At 42.4% G+C, this 27,136-nt stretch overlaps 1 protein-coding gene across 1 annotated transcript; it reads right to left on the bottom strand.

Moving 5' to 3' along the window:
* Window positions 1-6,273: 6,273 nt before the first annotated feature.
* PLEKHB2 (pleckstrin homology domain containing B2) lies at window positions 6,274-26,144 on the bottom strand. The gene is made up of 8 exons (XM_066622007.1): window positions 26,046-26,144; window positions 20,206-20,249; window positions 18,027-18,179; window positions 16,513-16,615; window positions 15,582-15,621; window positions 11,522-11,611; window positions 11,028-11,136; window positions 6,274-8,144 (listed from the first exon to the last, which is right to left on the bottom strand). The coding sequence occupies exons 2-8, from the start codon at window positions 20,240-20,242 to the stop codon at window positions 8,008-8,010; spliced, it is 669 nt and encodes a 222-aa protein (XP_066478104.1). The 5' UTR covers window positions 20,243-20,249; window positions 26,046-26,144; the 3' UTR covers window positions 6,274-8,007.
* Between the last annotated feature and the right edge of the window lie 992 nt (window positions 26,145-27,136).

The following is a 27,136-nucleotide window of genomic DNA, read 5'->3' as shown; positions in this document are numbered from 1 at the left end:
TCCAAGAGGTTTAGTGAGGCCCCCCTGACGTGGGTCTCAAACCCACAGAAAAGGAGAGCCAACTTGTATGTGCCTTCTTTTTTCTTGTGGTATATTTTGGAATGATTTTCCATTCTCTAGTGATACTATGTTCTCTAGTGATACTTATAATTGCCATCCTGATTTTAATTGAACCAAGGGGAGTTCACCTGCAATAATAATGAGTTCTGCATGGGATATCCTTGATTTTTAGTGCCCAGTAAAAGACATAGTGACGCCCCAACATATTCAGTGTTGCATTTCTAACTCTTGTTTCTTTAACACTTCACAGAAAGAGGTTCTACAAACCGCTTGCAAAGGCAGAACTGAGCATGTGTGAAGAATATTTGGCTGGCAAAACCAGTCAGGAAACCTGGAGAACAAGCGACGAGTTGGAGTTTATGCACCTGCCAGCTGCATTTTTGCTGTTCAGTGGCCTGTGCGCTGTGTGCTGTGAGCACATCCAGATGAGCCCTTCCCGGGAAAAGGGGCTGGAATTCTCAAGCCAGATGGCAGCATTAGAATGACCTTCACCTGCCCTTAATCCATGTGGAGCTGCAGAGACATCAGAGGTTTACAGAAATAATAATCAAAAAAAGCTGTGCCCATGGCAAAAAAAAGCAAAGGAAGCCTCTTTCGTTCTCAAACGGCTTCAAGTTCAAAGGCTTCAAACAGGCCTCCAGGCGCTCTGTGTTTGTGTTATGTAATTTGTATTACAGTAACAGAGCATGACCCACCCAACACCAATAAGTTAGGCACTGGCCAGTTCCAGTCTAAAACCAAAAAAATACAGAGGAAGGGATAAAAAAAGGGTTGAAGTACAGAAAAGAAAGGTCCTAAATTAACACAGGATTTTGGTGCAATGCTGTTTACAGCATGACATATATGCAGTTAAGACGAAAGCCCTTGGGACTAAACAACTATAGAGCAGCATTACTTCCAAAGCTAGTCATTTTTATTTTATTATATATATATATATTTTTTTGTAAATCATTGCTTTTGTTTCCCACCTTTCCTCTAAGGAGCTCAGGGTGGGCTACATGGGCATGATCCATTTTTATCTTCACAACCCAATGCTGTAGATTCGATTTGATGTAATAAGTGGTCCTAGGTTAACCCAGCAGCTTCATGGGTGAATGGAGCTTCAACCTCAAGCCTTCTTAATGCAACACCTAGGCATGTCTACTCAGAAGTAAGCCCTGCTGAGTTTAAGGGAACTTGCTCCCAAGTACATGTGTGTAGGGTTGCAGCCCACTTCTATGCATTATACTACATTAGTTCTCATTCTTCCCTCTTCTTACTCATAAGATGACTTTACCTTGTAATTTACTTGTTCTTCTGCACAGCCCAGTTCCTGGAAAAAAATTAAGGTTATATATTTTTACAAACTCTAGATGTTTAAATAAGATATCTTTATTTTTTTGGGATAATAATAATAACTCAGTATTTATATACCGCCTTTCTGGTCATCTGATTACTCCTCTGACTTTATTCAAGACAGTTTATATAGGCAGGCATTTCTAAATCCCTCAAGGGGCGGGGATCCCCTAGGGGATCCCCTAGGGGATTTAGGATCCCCTAAATCCCACATCCGAAGCGGCGTGAAGCAGGGCTGTGTTCTTGCACCAACCTTGTTTGGGATCTTCTTCGCTGTCCTGTTGAAGCAGGCCTTTGGAACTACAACAGAAGGCATCTATCTCCGGACCAGATCAGATGGAAAGCTCTTCAACCTCTCCAGACTGAGAGCAAAGTCCAAAGTCCAGCTGAAATGTCTGCGTGACTTCCTCTTTGCCGACGATGCAGCTATCACTACCCACTCTGCCAAAGATCTCCAGCAGCTCATGGATCGTTTTAGCAAGGCCTGCCAAGATTTTGGACTGACAATCAGCCTGAAGAAAACACAGGTCATGGTTCAGGATGTGGACTCACCTCCCTCCATTACAATCTCTGCACATGAATTGGAGGTTGTCCATGACTTTGTGTACCTTGGCTCAACGATCTCCGACACTCTTTCTCTCGATACCGAGCTAAACAAATGCATTGGTAAAGCAGCTACCACGTTTTCCAGACTCACAAAGAGAGTCTGGTCCAACAAGAAGCTGACGGAACATACCAAGATCCAGGTCTACAGAGCTTGCGTCCTGAGTACACTTCTGTACTGCAGCGAGTCATGGACTCTTCACTCACAACAGGAGAGGAAACTGAATGCTTTCCACATGCGCTGCCTCCGACGTATTCTCGGCATCACCTGGCAGGACAAAGTTCCAAACAACACAGTCCTGGAACGTGCTGGAATCCCTAGCATGTATGCATTACTGAAACAGAGACGCCTGCGTTGGCTCGGTCATGTCGTGAGAATGGATGATGGCCGGATCCCAAAGGATCTCCTCTATGGAGAACTTGTGCAAGGAAAGCGCCCTACAGGTAGACCACAGCTGTGATACAAGGACATCTGCAAGAGGGATCTGAAGGCCTTAGGAGTGGACCTCAACAAGTGGGAAACCCCGGCCTCTGAGCGGCCCACTTGGAGGCAGGCTGTGCAACATGGCCTTTCCCAGTTTGAAGAGACACTTGGCCAACAGTCTGAGGCTAAGAGGCAAAGAAGGAAGGCCCATAGCCAGGGAGACAGACTAGGGACAGACTGCACTTGCTCCCGGTGTGGAAGGGATTGTCACTCCCGAATCGGCCTTTTCAGCCACACTAGACGCTGTTCCAGAACCACCTTTCAGAGCGCGATACCATAGTCTTTCGAGACTGAAGGTTGCCAACTATACTATTCAAGGGGATTTTTACAATCATAAATGGTTCTCTCTTTCAAGAACCACACAACATTTCAGATGGATCTTCCGGGTCTGATCTCACTTTTGGCCTTCAGTGCCTCCCACGCAGGCTGACAAGCAGCTCCTTCATCTCTCACATGGAGGGCAGCTGCTTTTTCTCTCACACAGCAAATGGTTATGCAAATAGCAGTTCTTGCATCTGCCTGTGCTTGTAGCTCAGCTGTCAGGTTCATATAAATCAGTGGTTCTTGCACATTTAGCACCAGGACCCACTTTTTAGAATGAGAATCTATCAGGACCCACCAGAAGTGATGTCATGACCAAAAGTGACACCATTAGGCAGGAAAATTTTTAACAATCTTAGGCTGCAATCCTGCCCACACTTACCCAGGAGTAAGTCCCATTTGCTATCATTGTTAAAAGAATATACAGAGTAGCTTGTTAAAAGTACAGGTCTGTTACATTTTCCCAAATGCAGTCACATACCAGGGTAGCATCAATAATATATTAAAAATAAAATATTGAAATGAATGGGGACCCACCTGAAATTGGCTCATGATCCACCTAGTGGGTCCTGACCCACAGTTTGAGAAACACTGATTTTTTTTTCCATTTGCATTTTCTTAATTGCTCTGGTCACATGCTCAGGGCCAGTCCATCCATGAGGCTAATTGAAGTACCAACTGATTGGTGGCAGTGCCCATCTCTGTCTACCTACGTGGTTCCACTTCTCCTCCTCCTCCTTCCACTTCCTGGATTGGGAAGATGAGGACATTGAGGAACAGGAAGTGTGGAGGGGAAGAGAATGCTGAGCTAGAGCATTGGAGAGGTGGGAGGAACAGAAGCTGGCACATCATTGGGCATTTGCCATACATCAGGAGGTCTTGGGCTGGCCCTGCATATGATTGAATGATAATTTCAGCATAGTTCTATTTATCTCTATGAAGTCATTACTTGATGCTTAATGGTGTTGTAATTGGACTTTAACTTGTATCTATAAGCATCAGAATATGTGAACTTATAGTTTGCTTGTATTTTATATTCCTGGTGAAACCTTATCATTACTACTAAATAGGTGAAATGCTATAAAGTCGCTTCAGATGAATCCTGAGCTAATGTTATAGTGCAAGCATTGCTGGATTTGGCTTGCCATCTAGTGGTTCAGCTCCAACACAGTTCTTATTCAGAATCAAGGAACATGCCTGATAAAACCAAAATGGAAGATTGGATCATCATTCAATATAATTCAGCATGGCATAACCTAAATTAAATGCAGATGGCCATTAGCTGATAGGTGTTTTCTTCCAAAAACTATCAATCACTATTAGATTGTATTTGGTTTATGTCTTTTAGTTGGAACTAGGAGTCATTCTACTTAAGTCAACACTCAGGTTCATCAGTCTTGAACTTTCATTCTAAACATGTTACTTTGGTATGGTTTGATCTTAAATATTTAACACAAATATTTCTCATTTTTATTTTTGTTAGTTGATTGGTTGCCACCAATTGGGAGAATTTTGCAAATAATAAAATATACTTAGCATTAAATTCAGCAAAATAAATTAGAGCAGATTAGAGCAGTAAAAGCCATAAACATTGCTTGTTAAAAGAAGCTTGCCTTAGGCGATACACTGGAAGGGGAAAACCTATAAAAATAAAAGATCTTCATCTGGCACACAAAAAAAAAAGCACCAAGCCCAACCACCCTGGGACCACACCTAAGTTCAGAAAGTGGGGGCAGGGGGAGAAGCAAACTTGGAAAAGGGCCTTTGAAGAGGATGGTAGATTCAAGCAGCTTCACAGACACAAGAAATTTATTTAGTTTAAAAGATATGCACCAGTATTCTCTATTGGCACAGGTGCACCATGCAGGTTGGTGGGGGTTGGGATTGGGCAACCCATCATCTAGTAGCTGTATTTTGGACTAACAAAAATTTAAGAAGCTTTCAAAGGCAACTCTACACTCAATACACTGCAGTAGTCTAGTGTAGAAGTTATCAGAGCAAATAATTGTGGAAAGGACAATTCTGTGGAGGAGGGAATTGCATCTGGTCTACAATTTTAGCTGGTAAAAGGCACCACATGCCACAGACATCAGATGAACCTCCAAGTGACAAAGTTGAATTGATAAACACTTCCAACTCTGAGCCTGAATCTTTGGGAATGTGCAACCCCAGTCAGCATTGATTGAGTACCACTACCCCCCTACTCACTCACCACCACCCACCAATGAACAACCCACTACCACCAACTCACAACTTCAGCTTCTCAAGATTAAGCCATTTCTGCCCAATGTTGTATATAAGCAACAGAGACCAAATGCATACACCTGTGGGCCAGGCAAAAATGGGTTAAGCCGAGGTTACTGGCCTACATCCATGTCACTACTGATCCCAGACATCAATTTAGCACTCCTAATGGATCACCTGAATCCAGAGGAGAAATACAGGAGGGTGCCATCAGCAGACCAGTGGTAACCCACTGTATCACCAGTTGCTCAGCCATCTGTTTCATACAGATGTTAAAAGAGAACCCTACAGTTCCCTGTAGCATACAGGGATGGGGATGCATTAGTCATATCAAATTATCTTCTGAAATGGGCCTTCTGGGCAACAGTGGAGCACTGTGCTTCAATGATTCCAATCTCAAACACCTAGCTAGAAAAATACCATGGTCCAGAATAGTTAACAGGATCACAGGCCCCATCTAACCGAGCATACTTGAGGACTCAATACCTGGAATTCTAAGAACTGATGTCAAGGTTTGCTCCCAATTTGACAAAATACGTTCATTCTTGATGTGTTCGCATTTCTTGAACTGGGCTAGGCTACCTGCACTGATAATTGAATCTAATTGCTGTACTTTAAATGCAGTTGGCCAATGCTTTTCATTCTACTTTATGTCCAAACGATTCTGAATTTTAAATCTGAATATTTGTGCTTTGAAAATACCATGTTCTACTCACATCATATTATACTGTGATGATCTACAGCAGCAGTCTCCAAACTGGAGACTGCAGTACACTGAAAACAGCCTTCCTGCCACAGCCAGGGCTTACTGCTCCGTGGAGGAGCCTCTTATCTTTGTTCCCAATCTCCCCCAATCCTTGCACCAGCCAGTCAAGTGTGCCTGGAAATCTGGGTGCAAAGCCTGCTAGGGTGACAGAACATGGAAGGGGAACGGTAAGTTTGGTTCGTGTGGAAGAGGGATTAGCATGGATGTCGGATTCAGCCCACTGGCCATAGTTTGGAGAGCCCTGATCTAGTTATAGACAATAAACGGATACTTGATAGATCATCAAGTAATACCATGGATGTTTAATAAATTTTAGCTGGCCAGCAGTTCCAAGACTAAATTTAAATTTTATTTTCCATGACGAAATACAAATATATAGAAAGTAGGAATTTTAGATATTTTGATACAATACACAGTAGCACAGAAAAAAATGGACTTTCAAGTTACACTACTAGACAAATCAGAGCAGGAACTAGCTTTTATTACATCATTCATTTTTTAGTAACTTAAAGGCTTCAAAACACATTTGCATGAATGGCCCAGACCTACAAAGCACTTAGTTTCTTCACAGTTCTTCCATTTCTTTCCATTCACAGTGCCATTCATTGGAGATGTCCTAGATTGCTGGCACAGCCCATTTGTATGAACATGCATCTCAGCATGGTTTATTCCTTAAAGCACATGCTCTTTCTAGTTCAACAGGTGTTGGAATCAACAATGTGTCCTCATTAAGTTTCAACAGCTGCTGCATATGCCCAAGGCAAACAGTAACTCGCACTGGTCTACAGAAGCCAATATTAAGACTTCAACTCTTTTGGCTTTGCCTCATCCACAATTAAGTTATCCTATTTCAACAACCACAAAATACATTGTGTTAGGGCAATTGGCACGACTCAACTCTTCCTCATTTGCTGCTGCTGTTATAACATTCAGGTTTGCCGAAGAGCACAAACAGACCAAAGACACGTAGAACAATCTTACGTATGTCTCAGATTTTAACAAGGTGCAGAAGTGCTGAAAGCACAAACATAAAAATATTCTTTTTTATACAGAGAATGAAGTTTTGGCACCCTGCACTGTTGAAAAGAGTTATTACGGGGCTAAAGAGCTTCCTCATTTCTCCACCCTCCTCCAGATTCACGTGTCAAAAGCAACACTGAGTCAAGGAGAAGACTGGAGCTTTCAAACCTTAATCAAAAATGGATCTCTGCAGCGTGCCAGAAAAAGTGGGTACTCTTGCTGAGGTGTACAAACACAGATGAGATGCGTGGATAGTTTTGTGTAAGCCTGCATTACATATGTAAAAGTTTTCATACACCTATAAACAAGGTTTAAAAAAAAAAATTATCTGAAGACACATACATCACAGGATTGTAAAAGACAACCTTCTACTATGTGTTTACAAATTATGGGATAGGCTTTCGTGCCCAAACTGAACTGACCTTCCTAGAAGGCTCTACTTGCCCTAATAAAAATGCCTGAGGACAGAAGACAGAAACATTCTCTGCCGATCCTGGTTACACTAAGAGCAATTTCTAGGTTCCTGGAAGATTTGCATGGTGACAAAACTCTTTTCCACCTGCCATTTACAGACAACAACATTTGGAGAAGGTCAGCACTTAGCTTCTGAGAAGAACTTGTACACTAGAACAATATCTGCTGTGGTGGCAAGTTCTTGTCAACCCAACCAGCTTCTGATATGCAAGAACATCTACTGAACCACCATCTTTGTCTTCAAGGAGTGTTAAGAAAACACTGGATTCAAAATACCCTGGATGCAGACCTCTGAGATATTTTGCTCCTATTGCTCTACCCTGTTTTGTAGTTAGCATTCTGAGATAGCAGCAGCGTTAATTTAACAAGATCGCTAATGTATGACTGTAAAAATAAGTCAAGTGTGTCCATTTATTAATAACACTTCATCAATATTACTGCTGCTTATTTATCAATGCAAAGAACTGCAAACTCATCCGAACGTGAGCCGTTATGCTAACCACTGTTCAACTAAAGTGCACCTTTGGGATAATTAAGAATTTTTTATAACTACAGCTCTAGTACGTCACTAGCAAAATAGTATTACTAGACATAGGAAAAGTCTGTAGATTAAAACAGGAATACTTTGCAAATATAATTATTGCACACAAAATAAATAGAAGGTTCTAGATCTCCCTAATTTTGTCGCTCCAAAGAAAGTCTAGAACACCCAAAACAATGAGCCCAGAGCCATTCCTGTTGCTGCGCCAGCAAGCATGCCCAGTGCCAGGTCTCCATCATTATCCCGATAACGTTCTCGAATGATGACATGATTGGCAGGAGGCTGGACATAGGGACCTGAAAGACGAAACCATGAGATATAAATGAGCTGTTAGAGATGTCTTCTCCCTTTCTCTTTCATTGTCATTCCTTCCTTGCACAAAGAATGTATTCTACTTAAAACCCGGTGCCAAACACATTCTCCCTCTTTCAATTAATGTCCAGAAGGTAGGTCTTGTGGTTTAAAGCAGAAGAATGGATATAGGCCTGTTTTAACATCAAAAAGGACAGAAAATGTTTCCTTGTTTATATCCAACAACACTCTTCAGTGGGGAGGGGGAGGGAAGGGTAAGATTGAGCTACCGGACAAGTAGGAAAGAAAGTTATGAGACTAGGGCTAAAATCATATGCACACTTTCCTTGGAGTAGGTCCCACTGAACACAGCAGGAGTCATTTCTGAGTAAAGCAGCACAGGATTGGGTTGTAAACCTAAGTTTCAGCTGCTAGCAAACATGTTGGCATCATCACTGGCCAGGAAAAAATTTGGATTTGGAAATTGGAAAAAACTTAACTGCAACAAAAGAGAGTTTTTGAAACACTGAAAGCTATTCAAAGGTTTAGTTAGCCAATAGCCCATAATACTTGTTAAAATTCTGAACATCTCTGATCTAATTCACGCATAATACACACACCATGGACAGAAGAAACCCTTGCTTTATCCTTTGCGTGTTTATGTTGTCTACAAAGAGTAATTACCATATAAGAAATATTTAGAACGGGCACACGCTGTAGCCTTTATAACTGCTTTGAAAGCAACAAATCATTTCCTTCTATAAAGATTTTTTTATGCAACCAGTGTAGCAGCATGCCGCTTTTTAAGTGGGGCTCCTATAACAAGCTCTACTCTGCTCCCAGCTTAGACCACATTACTGTGAAAGCAGCAGGATGAGATCAGGGGTAAAGTTGTCAAGAATTGCAGGCAGCAAGTGGCTGCCACCTGGAATGCCTGGGCTAACCACATTAGGCAACATCAGATGAGAGCCAAGGAAGGCAAACTCGGGCACTGTACTAAAACAATCCTCAGTATACACCTGCCTAGTGATGTGGAGCTTGGTTTTGGAAGGGATCATAGGGCCTTCCAGTCCAATTCAATTAACTGTTTGTTGGAATGCTAAGCACCTGTGACTGTACTGTGAACACTGACCATCTCCAAACCATAAGAACTGCCACTTCTATTCTCATGCTGGAATTTGCACAAATGATAGGCCACATAGCCACCATATTCACACTGCATAAATATGCAAATCTGATGCCCATTCACACAAGAACGTAAAAACACAGGCCAACTCCATATTTCAATTTTTTAACCTGCCCAGGGGCAACCATTTTCCACCCCTGCAACTTTTGTCTCTATCCCTAGCGCCTCAGACTTCACAAAAGGAAGGCTGGTTAGATTCCAGGAGACATTAAAACAGGTAGGTGGAATCCAAAATGGAAGAGCTGCTCTTCCACAGCAAATGTTTTTAGAGCTAGTGAATCTGAACTAGGATCATACAGGAAGTAATAAGAAACACAAACGGGAGGGCAATTTAAATTCTGACACCACAGATCTGGAAAAAGCCAAGTCCCACAAGGTAAACAAAAAACTGCTGTTTCTGAGCAACATGACCATTGAACTAATCCGTTCTCACAGATCTTCGCCTTTCTATTAAAATGAGTAAGTAATGTGAGCTAAACTAGGAGGCAATAAGCCTCTATGAAAGGGCTCTTCTATCATGGGTAAATAATTCATTCTCAGATTTCTTTGCATATCAAGAATGATGGCAATGTCGCAGACTTCATAGCTGAAGAACACGTATATTTTTATTACCTATAATGCCAACTATGTACATTCTTTAGAAAGAATGAGACGATTGGCCCCTGTCCCAAAGAGCTTACAATATGGAAATAGTCACAAGGGAGACAAAAGAGGGCAAGGTGAAAGCAAGAGAAAAGTGTACAGTTATTTCAATTACATGAGCTGAACTTTAAACAACGATACACTTAAAAGAATATAAAGAAGCTTACGAGGATATAGTGGAAATGGAAAAGGTGCAGAAGAGAGCAACCAAAATGATTACTAGGCACCTTCCTTATGAGGAAAGGCTACAACATTTGGGCCTCTTCAGCCTAGAAAAGAGGCACCTGAGGGGGGACATGATTGAGACATACAAAATTATGCAGGGGCTGGATAGAGTGGATAGAGCTCTTTTCCCTCTCACGTTACACCAGAACCAGGGGGCATCCACTTAAGTTGAGTGTTGGGAGAGTTAGGACAGACAAAAGAAATATTTCTTTACCCAGTGTGTAATTAGTCTGTGGAACTCCTTGCCACAGGAAGTAGTGATGGCATCTTGCCTAGATGCCTTTAAGAAGGGATTGGACAGATTTCTGGAAGAAGAGTTCATCATGGGGTACAAGTCATAGTAGGTATGTGCAAGGTAGAGGTAGGCTGCCTCTGATTGCCAGATGCAGGAGAGGGCACCAGGACACAGGTTATGTCTGTTGTCTAGTGTGTTCCCTGAAGCATTTGGTGGGCCACAGTGAGATACAGGAAGCTGGACTAGATGGGCCTTTGGCCTGATCCAGCAGGGCTCTTCTTATGTTCTTACGATATATTATAAGATTAAGATTCTGCTAGAATCGTTTAGTATTGCCTCTCTTAAAGCATTTTTGGTTCTTTTTTTATTCTTCACCTTGACTAAGGATTTTATGATTGGGGTACCTGAGGAGGATTAGAACAAGCAGTCTAGGGTACTGCAGAAGTGAGAGTTTTGGTGGTTACATTTTTTTTCTATATTGATTATAAAAGTATGAAAGTGCCTTAGTACAAAAGTTTTAAAAGATGAATACTGCATATAATTCTTAACTGCAATGTTTTAAAATGCACCACTGACATCAAAGGAGGGGGAAAAGATTACCTTGGTTTGGATATTGGTAAGAGACCGCATACGTCTGTCCATTGGCAGTGTAGATGACCTGAGACCCTGGAGGTGGGTACACACCATTGTATTGTGGGTAGCCATACACCTAATGGAAGTTAAAACACACCTATTAGGAGCATATCTGTGACCAAGAAATGCAAGGAGTCTCTGTTAACTGCTGCAATTCATTTTCTTAAGTTGCAAACCTAGTTTACGGAGCACAGCTTTGCAACCTCCAGTGCTGATAAATCTGACTTCTACCCCTTTTTTACCACTAAATATGAATGGGCACACTGTATTTTTAATGCAGCGCCAGCAGACTGTTGCTTCTCAGGGTCATAGATCTCTAATTCAGCTCACACATGCAACCTACTTCTTCATTACCAGTGCAACTAGCAAGCTTTAAACACAAGCAACATTACACAATGCCAAGAGTCACAACTTTTAGCAATCTGCTCTAATCATTTTCTCTTCATATCTGAGGTACTTACCTCAGGGGATGGCGTAGCATAAGCTGTATATGGAGGAGGAGCTGAGGAAATTATATCATCATCATACGTAACTTCAGATCCAATATAGGCCTAGACAGAACACACAAAAGCAGTGGTTCACACTCTGAAATTACATGATCACCTCAACAGATGATACCTAGGACTTTATAAAGTGAGCTATTCAACAGAAAACTGAAATAAAATGAGCATCTCTTGGGCATATTAAGTGTTCGTGATTCCAACAAAATAGCATTACTGAACAATATTTCTTAACTGGGGAATTTAATACCCAGTGCTAAATGAACATGAAAAGTAACTTTCTAGATTTACCCTCCATTTCATGTTGGAAAGATGAGAAACAGGAAGAGCAAATATGCTGAGACACAAAGCAAACAGAGCTAAACAGGGCTCTTGAAAAGAAGGGAACAAAATAGCAAACACACTGACTGCCATTACTGAGACCCTAACCAGCATACGTTCTTTTCAAGCGATTGAAGATAATTTTTTTGTTCACTCAGTGACACAATGTACTACATGCAAAGTGCTATAGTACTGTTTCTATACTACCCAACACAAAGACAGCTTGGCAAATCATGGCACAGGTTGGAGTGAGTACTGTTAAGCTACCCTGGCTTTCTATCCCCTTTATAAGGAAGGGAGCTGTTGTAGTTCCACAGCTGGGATAAAAAGGACTGTGGACAGCAGCAGTCCTTGGAATTAACAGAACCAGAGACACTTATCCTGCTAAAACACTTTCTGGCTCCAGGAAAAAAAAAAAAGCAGTAGCAAGGAGGGTGTCCATATATGCAAGGAGAAGAATACAAGTGGGACCTTGGTATCTGTGGGGAATCTTTCCCTGGATCCCCCACGAATACAAAACCCAGGATACTGAGATCCACTGGGGGCCCCACAGAGAACCTCCGGACATGACCAAAAGCGTCTTCCTGTCATGTCTGGAGGTGTTCCGAGTTATGGAGAGGCTCTGAGCAGTGTCCCCACACCTCAGAAGGCCTCTGACAGCACTTCCAGTTTCTCGGCAAACTGGAAGTGCCTCTTGGAGGCCTCTGGAAGGCCTTCTGAGGAGCAAGGAGGTCACATATGGCCTCCTTAGAAGGCCTCCAAGAGGCACTTCTGGTCTGCTGAGAAACTGGAAGTGCTCTCAGAGGCCTCACCTCAGAACACCCTCAGACATGACGGAGGCATTTCTGGTCATGTCTGGAGGTCCTCTACGAGTCTTCCAGACATGGGTTCGGAATCTGCATTGGACTGAATCCACAGGTTCAGAACCCACAGAGGGCCCACTGTATGCTTCTTTTTACTTGACCACCTGAAAATAATTTCAGCTAGGCGGACTGACTCGGTCAATCCGCTTCTCTGGGGACTACACTGGCTGCCCATTCATTTCCGGGTCCAATTCAAGGTGCTGGTTTTGACCTTTAAAGCCCTATACTGCTCTGGGCCAGGCTATCTTAGAGATCGCCTATTCCCGTACAATCCGGCTCGTCCTCTCAGGTCATCAGAGAAGGCCTTTTTACAAGTGCCGCCGCCCAAGGAGGTTCGTGGGGCAGCGGCAAGAAATAGGGCCTTCTCAGTAGTGGCACCAACGTTGTGGAATTCCCTTCCCCTTGACTTGAGAATGGCTCCCTCTCTTGAGTTTTTTCGGCGAGGCCTGAAGACCCTGTTCTTTAAACAAGCCTTCTGATTCCATGGCCTTCTTAACTTTTTAATACATTTTTTAGTTTCTGTTTACAGGCTGGATTCCTCTATGACTTGCTGTTTTATGCTCTTTTTATTCTGACTACTGTTTTTATGGCCTCTGTTAATGTGTTTTTAATATGTTTTTATCCTGTTAAATCATGCTTTTAAAACTGTTTTTATATGTTGTGAGCCGCCCTGGGTCCCTTTTAGGGAGAAGGGCGGGATACAAATAAAGTTTATTATTATTATTATTATTATTATTATTATTATTATTATTATTCCTTTCCCCAGGCATTTCCCCATAACCGGTTTCCAGGATTTTATCACCCTGAAGGACCAAGGACCATGATGCAGGATGGGGTTATGAAGGGAGAGGACAATGGAAATGGGGTCAAAATCCAGGATCAAAGTAGTTGCTATTTTATGTATGCAATAGGGACTAGGGTGCTTCCTTTTAGCAGCTAAACTGGGACTCCCTGGAATGCTATATGAGAAAGGGGGCTTTAACCCTCTGCCACTTTGTGGTCCCAGTTGGGCACTCCTATCCTCCCCACACATGTGATTTACCCAGGGGTGGGGGGGGAGAAGATTCCCACTGACCTCAATGGGAGCTTTTTGCATGAAGGCAAATAGCCTTAAGGTGGCAGGAGGGGGTGCAATCTGGACTGGGACTGTGGTGGGGATAGAAAGTTAAAATCCCCTTCTCTCTGTGTCTTGATCTAGTTGATATTTATCAATTTTTTTAAAGGCACACAAGCCTTTAAAGGCACATGGGCCACATCTGTCCACAAGGGGGCCCACATGGGTGTAGCAACAGCTAACTTGATGTTTAGTTACTTATTGCATTCTATGGGACAAAGTAATGTTGAATTCTTTGTGCATAAAGATACATAGTGCAATCCTGTTCCTGCATGAAGAGAGAGAGAGTCACACACACCTCTACTCCCTCTGCACACTGTTGTTGAACATAATGAGAATTTTGCCAATTAGTATTTTGGAGCAAGGGGACTTTCTCAGAGAAGAACTTAGCTATCCATTTCAGTATCAAACACGAGACAGCTATGCCGAAGTAACACCAGAATGTTTCGGATACATCCCCCTCCCCAAAAGCCAACAGCTAGTGGCTATATCAGAAGATCAATTTCAGTAACTTTGAAGCTTCTTAGCAAGAGACAAGACTTTCAAAGAAAAGTAAAAGAAAGGAGAAAAGAAGCACAGCAAAAATAGTAAGTCTATTTAAGAGACCTTGTTCTTTTAGCAGCTGTAGAAACCAGCATAATTAACACCACTGCAGAAGGAGCTATTTTTAAAAGGCCACCCTGTGCCATTCATGTTACTTCAACAGTTCAGAAGGGACAAAGAGGCAGACAATTCCAGGCTTCACCCACTGCCAGTTTCCAGAAGCTAGTTATTCAACTGCTCTTCAAACCTATCTTTTTTGTTTTTGTGTGCATAGATGTTGAACCAAGACAGACATTTTTGTTACATAACATGCCGCTTCTCACAAAAAGATCCCTACTATACAACTTTACTTGTGGTTACATTTTCTCTTTGTCGGCTCCTTATTGTCAGCAGTCTTTGCACCCAAGAGTTGGTTATTGCACCATAACTTACCCTACAGTCCCCATCACAAAAATAGCAGAATTGGATTACTCCATTTCTTTCCCCATTTCCTCTCCCCAAGTCCTTTTAAAAGCTAACTAACACTAAAGCAGGGATGGGGCATGTGTTCCAATCCTCACTACTGAATTCCTTTGACGACAAGAGACCATAACAAATGCTCCCCAATACAGATCTCTCTCCCCCACACAGATGAACCTTGAATTATTCAACAGGTGGTCCTTATGGAATTCTGACCTTCTTTTCTCCCTGCAAATTGAAATAGCATAGCTATCCCTCCCCCCATGATAGATGGTCTTCCACAGCATTATTTGGATTTAGGAAGCCCTTTGCTTCAAAGTAGCCAACAAGTGCTGATAAACATTATTAGCATCACTGGTTCCATCCACAGCACCAGCACTAATTTCACTTCAGCTTACTGGCAAGTGTCCATAGGTCTTTTACAGCCTGTCCGTGCAATGATGGATTATGTCAACTTCAGACCCAATCCCAGCATCCGTAGTTCAGCAATTCCTAGTGAGGCACAACACACATGTCAGGCAGCCAGCAACGGTCAGAAAGAGCCCATTGTGCTGCTACTGAAAGACCAGTCTCCTCTAGCGAGCCTAGTCCACAAGACCTCCTTCCATTGGAGCAATAGTGATGCCAGCAACAGCCATAAAATAATACTTCAAATGGCAACAGAAGTGAACAGCTCCTAAGCATTGTCTCATCACTATGTAACAGCAACAGATACACTTACCCCATTTGTTCTTGCGTCTTGGAGAGCAATTTTCCAAGCCCTGCCAGAAAGAACATGAATAAGGTAGGGTGTACAGACAAAACAAAAAACCCACCACCAATAAGGGTTTTTTTAAATTTTAATGCACCTTTGTCAGTTGCAATGATATACTATTAAAGCCCCATTGACAGCTTAGGGCAATATTCAAAAGGCTACTAAGACCATGAGGTTCAAGCTTGGAAAATTTCCTTTCTATTTATCAAGAGTACAAGAATAAAAGTTCTGAAGAGCCATAACTGGACACCCGGGTGGTGTAGTGGTTTGGGTTGAATGAATGAATAAACCTTTATTAGGCATAGATGGTTTGGGTTTTAGACTGAGACCTGGAAAATCCAGGTTCAAATTCCCACTCAGCTATGACACTTCCTGGGTGACCTTGGGCCAGTTGCTATCTCTCAGCCTCACCTACCTCACAATGTTGACAAAAGGAGGGAAGGAACTACGTACGCCACCCTGAGCTTCTTGGAGCAAGGGTGTATAGAAATGTGAAGAATAAATAACTCCTTGAAAGAACATTCACTAAGAAACAAAGATGTCTCTTAATGTCTAGCTACATCTGAGGTGAAAACAAGCAGGCACAGGGGAAGAGAATGTGCACCCATCACTACATAGCCCAATATTGCAATTTCAAAAACTGCTGTTGACCATTGCAAAGCAACTCCATTCAACAGCACTTGCTAGTCACCTGTAAGATGGGTTTGAATTTTTGCAGTTGACAGGGATCTCTTATTTATAAAAAATTCATTTAACAGTGCCAATTTTATTGTAACATGTAGAGATCTCTTGTACGTACATCTACATGCTTGTTACAAGAACTTTTTTTTTAAGTAGCTCTTATATTTGTAACAAAACAGAAAAAAACCCAGCCAAGTCCAAGCCCGTGGAAACTCACAAGCAGTCGTCAGCACTTTCTGCACAGAGGTTGAGCACTTTCCCGTCACGGCAAATGACCTGCAGCAAGCAGTCCCTAGGTTTCCCCTCTGGAGGCTGGAAACCTGGCCAAGAAAAAGAGAAAAGCAACCAGAGGTATTTTCATTCAGTTTGAAAAGAACTCATTACTCACACACTGTCAGTTGGCAGCTAAAGTAGAATCCTACTCAGGGCAAAGGGGGGCAGACACAATCAGGCCCTTAACTACTAATAGGAGTGAGGCTGTGCTGCAAGTTCTTTGCGTGCCATAGGATGCCCCGTCACAAAATTTTCCAACCTTCAGCCCCAGCACAGCCTGAAAGGGTTTAGAATTTCTGGGGTCTACTTGTTAGGATGAAGGACAGAACGCATGTTCAAATGGAGTACAAAGAACCAGCTGTGCTGGCCAGGAAGACATATCAGTGAAGGAGCATCAATGGCATCTGCTATGTCAGGGTTTTCCTCTATGATTTTTCAGTGGAAATAGCAATATCTCTGAACTCAACCATTTGAATTTCTAGCATTTACTGATTAGAAAGCAGGACTTAAAGTACTTGTAAAAGCAAAAGATATCTCAAGGCATGTTGAACTTCAGGAGGTTAACCTGGATTTTAGGACATTCTCAGGAAGACAGCACTACCAGTTACCCAGTTTTATTACCCAGTTAGTCATTCATTCTGTGGCTCTTTTGCCACACACAGTGAGATTCACTTAATTCTGAAAGTGTTCTATCCTGGCTACCTAGAGGCATTTCCCATTCACCAGAGGCAACAAGATAAGTGGATATTTACAACCCTGAATTATTCACTAGGTCAGGATGGGCAACATGTAGCAAACCAGGTTTCTTTCTATGTTGAACTTTGCACGAAGTGAACATAGGTCATCTCAGTTTTGTTGAGAAAGAACGTCACAAACATTTTTAGGTCTCACTTTCCTGAAGACCATGCACAATGAACAGCTTAGGAACTTTCATTCCTATCTCTATAGAAGACCATAAAGAAAGATTTTTAAAAATCAACCAGCCCTGGTCACTATGTCTCATCTATGTATATATTACCTGTGCTCAATTGCACAGGATAGACAGGTATAGCAATTTTAACCTTTCACAGTCTGTCACCAAGCACAGATAGACAAAGTCTCACAATGAACACCAGCACTATATATGCTGAATGAGAATGCCACATTCCTGCCCTTCTGCCCCACCTGCAAAAATTATTATGCCTTTAGAAGCGATAAGGGAAATTCTAATTATTTCTAGTGAATCAAACAGAATAATTTCATGTAATGCCACACAACCACCATTACTGATTTAATTTAGCATTGGGAGAAGTTTGAAAAATAATGACCTTTTTGCATCCTATATTTTTTGAAACCAACACTGCAGGAGCCTTAGTTCTCCATCATTCATATTTGCAGTTTAGATGGCACAAAGCCCAGCTGTAAGTCAGGTTTATGCATGCAGAAAGGTTTAAGAAAGCAAATACAGTACTTATTCACCTCGGCATTCATTTCCCACTCTGATGTTGATGCAGTCAATTTGCATGTGTAGTCTATCCTCTAGATCATGCCGATGTTGGTCATCATAAAATAATAAGTGGCCATAAGACCACAGATCAAACCAGTTCTTCTTCCAACGCCGTAATATAGAACCTGAATGAATGGGGAAAAATTAATTTGAAAAGCTATGGCTGGAGCCATTAGTTATTTGATTTTTCTCTGTAAACCGCTTTGTGAACTTTTAGTTGAAAAGCGGTATATAAATACTGTTAATAAAAAAAGATAGTCTCGCTCTAAAATTAGATTTTAAAAGGTTTTCCAGTTTGGGTCAGGATCTTCTAAAATTCTAGTGATTGCTAAGAATTTCAAAACAATAATTCACCGTGCATCTGAAAACAGTAGCTTTCACTGATTCTTATTATACCAGGATAATTCATTGACTAGAAGCACTAGGACTCCCATTCTTAAGAATAGTGTCAAATTTCATATTGATTACCAGTAGATTGCTTGAGCTTTGATTTGCTGTTAGTGATAATTCTTAATATGCTGGTAAGCCAGAACTCTGTGAAAGTACAGTGAAAATAGCAAAGCCAGAACTCTGTGAAAGTACAGTGAAAATAGCAAAACCAATGGAAAGTCAATAAATATTTCCTTGTTTCGCTACTAGCAATTCCTTAGTAGGTCTGACAAATCATTAGTCAGAAATCATGCAGATAAAGAATTATTTCTGGACCAGTGACCAGTTATCTAGACAGATAACTCTCCAGTTAACTTTGAAGTAAAAAAATGATTACCTTTTGGAATGTGAGCAGATGCATTAGTTGTTTTAAATCATCACAGCAGGCCCAGTCTGGCCCAAGCCCCGAGGGTGCACAAGGTTCACCTCTCTTTTTGTTTTTCAACACAACTTCCACATCAACAAAACTGGCCAGGTAGGGAGATGTTGCAATGCAATGCTACTTGGGAAGCACCCGGGGTTTAGAACCTTGGTGCCTGAGGGAGAGTGCTAAAAGCAGAAGCACTCTGAGGGTTTGAAAGTTAGAACTAGAGCAGCAAGGAGTAAGAGCAATGAAAGACACAGCAGACATTCAGAGGGTTGATGCAGGGAGAGCTAAGCCGGAAGTAGGGCGGTATGAGATTGAGAGAGAAGTCCGTCCTCCCGGCTAGCTTTCTCAGACTTTTATTCATTCTCAAAACACATGATGACACTAGGGAAAATTACTGAAGGTTGCTGAAATCTGCACTGCTAAGAAACCTGCTGGCTCTGGCTTGACCACAATACACATTCCTGAGATACGCGCTTCTTCATAACATCCTCTGTTTACAGGCTCTGGGCGAAGACTCAGCAACTGGCCCACTCTGGTGTGCCTGAGTGGGGGGGGGGGGGCGGCAGCAGGATTGCCTGCCTACCGGTTGCCATGTTACCAAGGCTAAGCCCAGCGCCTGTGCATTTTCCTACAGGAGACTCTTGGGAACTATCCTCCAACTAACATTCCCACCTGGCCAGGCAACATGTCAAGGAGGAGATTCTCTTCCCAATTGCTAGAAAACTATCAAGAACAGAATTGCAGCAGCAACTGCTACTTCCTCTGGACAAAGTGCAGCCCCCCTCCTCTTCTCGCTCACCATACAAGGAGAGCAAGCAAAGAGAAAATGGGGCAGGGGGCACCTCTGCTAGACTGCCACCCAAAGCTAGTAGTGGGCCTACCATGCATCATAATATTAAAAAGAAACAAGTCCAAAGGAGAATCTGATTTTCCCGTATTTACATAAACTCATGAAGGACGATATCTCCTAATATTTCTTTCTTTTTGAAAATAAATACTGCTGAAGGAGAAAGGGTTGCCAATTTGATCTGAACAGAAATGCTTGCAGGAGGGCTAAGCTTTCCCCTAGCACTACTTTTCCAACAATAATGATCCAGGCAAGCCCCCCCACACCATGGTTTCACTTTCCCATGGGGGGGGAACTACAGCAGAACGAATACAGAATATGAAGGGGAAATGAGTTACATATCCCCTCTCAAAACACTAGTGCTGCTGCTCTGACCAGGGTGGTAACCCTCAAAGCTGCATTTTATTAAAAAAAAGAAAGCATCAGGAGATCTAAGCATGGCATGGCACTTACTCTCTGATTTGGCCTCAAAACCATAAAAAGAGAGCAGATGATCATTACTTACTTTGCCGGAGCAGCCATCCACTTTTCACCAGTGCCATTATCCAACTGGGAAGAAGAAAAAAAGAACAGTAAGCCAAACTATAGATCAACAGTAATGATACAGAAGAGACTTATCTAGGTTCTTAGTTTATTTAAGATATATTTGTGTCCTGCCTTTCCCCTCCCACAAAGAAAGTGCTCAAGGTGGCTAACAAATGTATTTTAAAAAATACAAAAAATAAAATAAAACAAAAGTTTCCAAGTACGAAGCGGCCTAAGAAATAAAATATGGGATTGAAAAGTATGTATGGGAGTGAAGAGGATCTCCATATAAACACACATTGGTATATTGTAGGATCGTTCTCATTCATCAGATCATCATGGTCACATGTCATATCTTCCACAGCTTTGCCAAGAGTTCCCATGAAGACTTACTGCATCACTGTCTTCCAATACAGAGCCAGACCATGAAAACAGCTGAACACATGGTACTCATATAGCCACCACACAATGCAAGGGATGCTTCTAGGTAAGTAGCAACTGAACAGTTGTCTCATTCTAGACTGCACCATGAAACTAAAACCTTTTGCTTACTGTTTTTAAATGCCATCTTCCTCTAGGGAGTTCAAGGCAGTGCACATTGGTCTTCAACCATCCTAACCACACTTTGACGTAGGTTAGCTGGAGGAAAAAAGTGACTGGCCCAGGTCATCCAGTGGGCTTCATGTCAGAGTGGGGAATTGAACATGGTTTTTCCAGCTCCTGGTGCAATACCATACCCACAATTCTATGCTGGCTCTAAAATACTGCCTTGGAAATTAAATTCAGCAGCTAACAACCTTCCCTTCAGCTGGGATTGTTTACACCTAACTACTTGCACTAGGGCAGAGCTAAATATCCACATGCTATAAGTCATCTGCTAAGGAGCACCTTGCACAGAGCTCTTATAGTGAACAACCTGGACAACAGTACTATTTTCCAAGGATGGGAACTCAAGTACAAGTCATGAAAATGCCTGCTTTTTGCTGACTCATGTACACTTGAGTCACGTGTGGCAAAACGTTCAAGTCAAGGGCTCCTTGACTCAGCATTCATCCCTGCGCACGCAGACTTGAGTCTGTCTGTGTCTGGGTGTGCTTGCTTACTGTTTTCGCGGCGCAAAACACCTTGTGGGGCCATCATTCAAAACAGTTGAGCAGCAGGAAAGTTCCAGCCAGGAGGCAGGAAAGGGTTAATGTTTTCCTTTTGCATCGGGCAGGAGCAGGCTCTCTTGCCCATCTCTGAAGGAACCGATGGTCAATGAACAAAGGATAGGCAGTCTGATACTTCCTTTGGCTTAGTTAGGGCCAGAGGAGGAGCCCAAAGGAGTACTTGCATTGGGATTGGCTGGAGAAACTGGGGGGGGGGGGAAATATGGTTTGTAGTGATCACACTTTCCAAACAAAAGCCTCCATTGTTACTTGGGAGGAGGGAGCCTCATTGAACAACCAGCCCATGTTGCAATGGCCGGAATAGAAGTAATGGAACTACTTCTGAGTAGAGCTCAAAAGGACTGGGTCATCCTGGTAAGCCTTGCAGCTGCTACAAATGACCCTCTTCCCTCTTGATGTTTCTGTCCCATCCCCTTCCATCTTGTTTACACATGGGATGGGGACATAAGGGGAATGGTTAAAGACAACTCCCACACACACCCCAGTTTTTTCCCATGGCAGGCTTTTTAAAGTGAAAGACTCAAGTCACAAAAATGTTCAGGGTTACTCAGAAAGTGCTCCAGTTAGGGCTCATTTTTGAGTTGAGTTGCGGGGGCAGAGACTCGTAACTCGACCCGAGTCAAGTCACACTGACTTGCCCATCCCTGCTATTTTCTCAGGGAACTGCAAGTAGTTGCTCTTCCAATTCTTAACAACAGTTTGCTAAAAAGAGAACCCAGTGACAGCTGGCTACCTAACAACAACGACTGTATTTGATGTACAGGCTGAGCCTATCCAATTTACTCAGAAGTAAATTCCACTGTATTCAGTCAGGATTATTCCATGTATATAGGCACCGAACTGCAGCCTCTCAATGGGTCCAACAAGCAATTCTCACCGTGTGAGAATTGACAATTGAAATTCAGTCAATACTGAAAAGTGAGACTGCCAAAGTAAGCAAGAAAAGGGTATGTGTCAGTTAAAGACTGAACAGACCTCTGCCAAAGTATGTAAGATTAAGACTGTAGTCCTAAAAATACATATCAGGAAGTAAATCCCATTGTACGCAATCGGACTCACACCTAAGTAAACAAGTTTTTGACTGCACTACATATCTAAGGTTCACAGAACTCTTCCTGTTCGGCATATGACACCACTGAACTATGACCTAAACAGAACTGACCAGTCATTTAGTTTGTTTATACCCTGGCCTTTCTTCCATCATGCAAGTCAAGCTAGTCCCAGGCACTGACCAGACCTGTTACCATCAGTGATATAGCTATATCAAGTGCCTTCAGATTATTTTGTAAGTGTTGCCCTAATTTAAGCATGAATCACAATACAAGTTTTAAGGTACTGCTAAAATGAATTCTGAAGGATCAAAGGAAAAGGATGAGGGAGCTATAAAATTATGGTTTAGCATTTGAAATTAGACAATACTGGAAATTACTTCTGAGTAGACACACACATGTCTATGTATGCACAGAAGTTCAATGGAACTTACTCTCAGGTAAAAATGTCTAGGATCGCAACCTTAGAGATTTCACAAGCTTATACATGCCCATGCAGAAGTAAGTCATATGGAGTTCACTGGGACTTATCCCTGGGTAAGCAAGTATAAATTTGTAGCCTAAATAATGGTGGTCTCTAAATTGCTGTATAGACTCAGGAAGGAGTAATCATGCCCCAGTTTTATCCTGTTAAAGAGGAAATAGCACAATCCAAAATAAATAAGTCATTTGCTTTGCAGAGTTGCCCAACTCTTCCTAGATACAGTATGTTTACTATTCAACATGATGCAATGTTAAAAATTACTGAAGGCCCTCTTAAAACATTCAGGATTGCTTTGTAGTCTCCTGGAGATCAATGCTAATTCCTGGAAACCCCAGGCCAACACTGGAGAGCTGACAGCCCTAGTACGCCAACAGATGTTCCAATAATACGAGTATCTCCCAATGTGATTTGTTTTCCCCTTCCAAACAAGGGACTGCTGGTAATTTTCAACCCACTACCAACCAGCCTGAACCCTATTAAGCCAAGGGTTACCAGATACAAAGAAGGACAGAGTACCTTTAACCATTGTATAGAAGAGGGAATTTTGGCTGGTGCAGCTCAACATGAAAGCGTTTTTAAAGCTGCACCTGCCAAAATCCCCACTTCTATACAATGGTTAAAGGTATAGGGACTCTGTCCCACTTCGTATCTAGTAACCCTACTTTAGTCATACAAATAAGAGTGATTCTCACCATACCCTGTCTCAGTGGTTCTCAGATGTTTAGCACTAGGACTCACTTTTTCACTCACTCACAGATTCAAGGAGAATCTGTCAGGACCTACCAGAAGTGATCTCATGACCAGAAGTGACATCATTGAGCAGGAAAGTTTTTAGGACAATCCTAGGCTGCAATCCTACCCACACTTACCCAGGAGTAAGTCCCACTTACTATCATTGTTAAAGCATATGCATAATAGCCTGTTAAAAGTACAGGTCTGTAACATTTTCCCAGATGCAGTCACATACCATGGTAGCATCAAGTCAAATATACTAAAAATAAAATAATGAAATGAATGGGGACCCACCTACTGGGTCCCAACCCACAGTTTGAGAAACACTGGTCTATCTCTACTTCAGTGTCACTCTCACATTTATTCATTTAATTGTTTGTGCCAGCAGTTTTAGTCTACCAGATTTTTTTTTAATGCTGCCCGCCCCATCCCTGCAATGTCTCCTCAGTAGCCATCACACCTGGTCATTGAGTAACTTTAAAGTTTTAAGTTACTGGACAGCCAGGGTGGTGTAGTGGTTTGGCAGGTGGACTTAGACCTGGAAGATCCAGGTTTGAATCCCCCCTCAGTCACAAAGCTTCCTGGGTGACCTTGGGCCAGTCACTTTCTCTCAGCCTCACCTACCTCACAGGGTTTGGAAGAAGGTTGATGTGAAAAAATAAGTACATGAATTGGCTTGCTCTCCGTCCTCCCCATCATGCCTATGAAATTAGCCTGCAGACAGAGCCTATGCCATTTTTTAAGCTGTATTATTTCAGACACTGGTAATCACTTCATAATCATAAAAGGTGATTCTGATTTACTTTGGGCTAGATGAATATATAAGAGAGCACCTAACACCCCAAACTACAGCACTTACTTTTCTATTGCAGGGGTGGGCAAACTTTCAACTCTAGGGATCCTGGAACTTTAACAATTATATAGAAGAGGGAATTGTCACAGTCACAGATGACAAACTGCACCTGCTGAAATTCTGTCTCCTGCACAATTGTTAGAAGTCTAGGATCCCTAAAGCTGAAAGTTTGCCTATGTCTGTTTTATTGGATCATACATAAATAGTAGTATCTTCACCTTTAAAACTTAATGTAAAAGAAACAACAGCTTACTACTGAACCCACCAGAACAGGTATTGCCCCCCCCTTCTGCAGCAGGCTCCTGTGCCTTTAAGAGATTATGACTAACAAGCAGACACTAGTCAGGTGAAGCCCTTCCCAGCACTGAGCCTCATCAGCTTAATTTCCGTTTACCAAGCTATTAAAGGCACAGCAGCCCATCAGGCAGAGACTTTCTACTGGTGAATCCAACGATTACTGTACTTTCGAGCTGAAAATCCAATCCCAATGGGAAACTAGTGTGAAAAATGAGTTATTTTAAGAACATGCTTCGCTACGCAAGAAGTTTGGTTGAATGAGTCATTAGGAGGCTGCAATCCTATGCAGTACACACGTACCTGGGAGTCTCATTGAACTCAGTGAGTGCCTAATATTAGTGCCTAATATATATATATGAACATATTTTAAATTTGGGATCCACGTTTTACTGTGTTTTATTGTTTTCAAAAGTCTTATTTTTATACATATTTATATATTATGTTTTTAATATGATTTTAATATGATTTTATTTTATTTGTGAGCCGCCTAGAAGTACCCTTTACTGGGATAGGAAGGCGGGATATATATATATATAAATACAAATAGTGCCTAAAATTGCACTATAAGTTGACCTGCCCAGCCCCAGGTGCCACCAATTTAACCCATTTCTGCCCAGCACACAGGTGGACACAATTGGATCCCAGCACACAATTGGATCCCTATTGCTTATATGCAATGTTGAGCAGAAAAGGTTTAAGGCACACTTTCCGGGGAGTAAGCCCCATTGAACTCAATTGAACTGAGTAGACATGCATATAGGATTGGCTGTAACTCTTCCAGTCATTTTAGACCTTCCAACACCAACGTGAGAAACATGAGTTAGAGAGAGCGTGGAGTAAAAGAAGGTTGCAAAACAGACTGGGGTACAAACGCACCAGGGCTGCTAAAAGGGGAAGGTGGCGATCGGGACTCACAAGCACTTGTCCCAGTGCTGGGGATTACACAGCACGACAGCGTGACCTCCCTGGATTTGACCCTCGCTCGTCTAGGCAGGCTACAGCCAGGTGCGCTTCTCACCCCAGAGCAAGAGGTCTCTGCGCTCCGCCGCGCAGCAGCCCATTGGGGATAAGGAAGACTCGGCAGCAGCATCACCACCCCGCGCTCCCAGCTATTCTGGAAAGCAGCCTCCAGCTGCCCCACCGGTCCTCTAGCCCCCAAAGCGTTCTCACCACAACCAGGACAGCCAAAGCTAAAGACAGCTCAGCAGCACGAAGACATGCTCCCTCCCAGGCTACCTGCTGAACTTTGGGCGAGCGTCCGGACCCCAGCAAGCGCTTCTCTCTTCCCGGCTGCTTGGCGAGGACTAAGACCACACACCTCCTCCACCCAAGACTCTGACGCCAGACAGGTCCTATGATCCATCACGTCACCCAAGGGCTTCTGCACATGCTCAGAAGCAGGTTAGATGGGAGTTGTAGTTTCCCAAAGTCACAAGAACTTGATTGACGTGGCTGTTTTGATCATCACACCAGGGTGACCAGACGTGTACACTTTCCCCAGGACATGTCCTCTTTTTTAGCCTCGTGTCCTGGAAAGGAACTTCAGTGTCCTCCTTTTCTTTGTGAGCAGGCAGCACATAGATCCTTCTTGGAATTAATAAATTCTATGGAATATACGTAGTGTTTCTCAAACTGCAGGTCAGGACCCACTAGGTGGGTTGTGACTCGCGAGCCAATTTCAGGTGGGTCCCCATTTATTTCAATACTTTATTTTTAATATATTAGACTTAATGCTACCATGGTATGTGGCTGCATCTGAGGAAATGTTACAGACCTGTACTTTTAACAAGCTACTATGTATATTCTTTTAACAATGATACTCAATGGGACTTACTCCTGGGTAAGTGTGGGTAGGACTGCAGCCTAGGATTGCTAAAAATTTTCCTGCTTGATGATGTCACTTCTGGTCATGACATCACTTCCAGTGGGTCCTGACAGATTCTCATTCGAAGAAGTAGGTCCTGGTGCTAAATGGAAAATAGTTTTAAATTTAATAATATATAATGTTTAAACTAACCACATAAACTCAATATATGAGTGTTTATAGTTTTTATTTTATCATGTCCTACATTTTTCTTGGATGTGGGGTTTTGGGGTTTCTTGGATGTCTACGTTTTGGGGTGCCTGGTCCTCTTTGGCGGTTATGACATCTGGTCTGGTCACCCTGATTCCAACAGCACTGTGCAAACTGGGTTATTCCATGGGAAAAGTAGTCTTGGGCTGCAATCCTAACCTCACTTTCCTGGAAGTAAGTCCCATTGAACACAATGGGACTTACTTCTGAGTAGACCTGGTTAGGCTTGTGCCCTTGGTCATATAAATGAAGT

The sequence above is a fragment of the Tiliqua scincoides genome, chromosome 3 (assembly GCF_035046505.1).
Source record: "Tiliqua scincoides isolate rTilSci1 chromosome 3, rTilSci1.hap2, whole genome shotgun sequence".
Classification (NCBI taxonomy): Eukaryota; Metazoa; Chordata; class Lepidosauria; order Squamata; family Scincidae; genus Tiliqua; species Tiliqua scincoides.
This window is presented reverse-complemented; position numbering and strand designations above follow the sequence as displayed.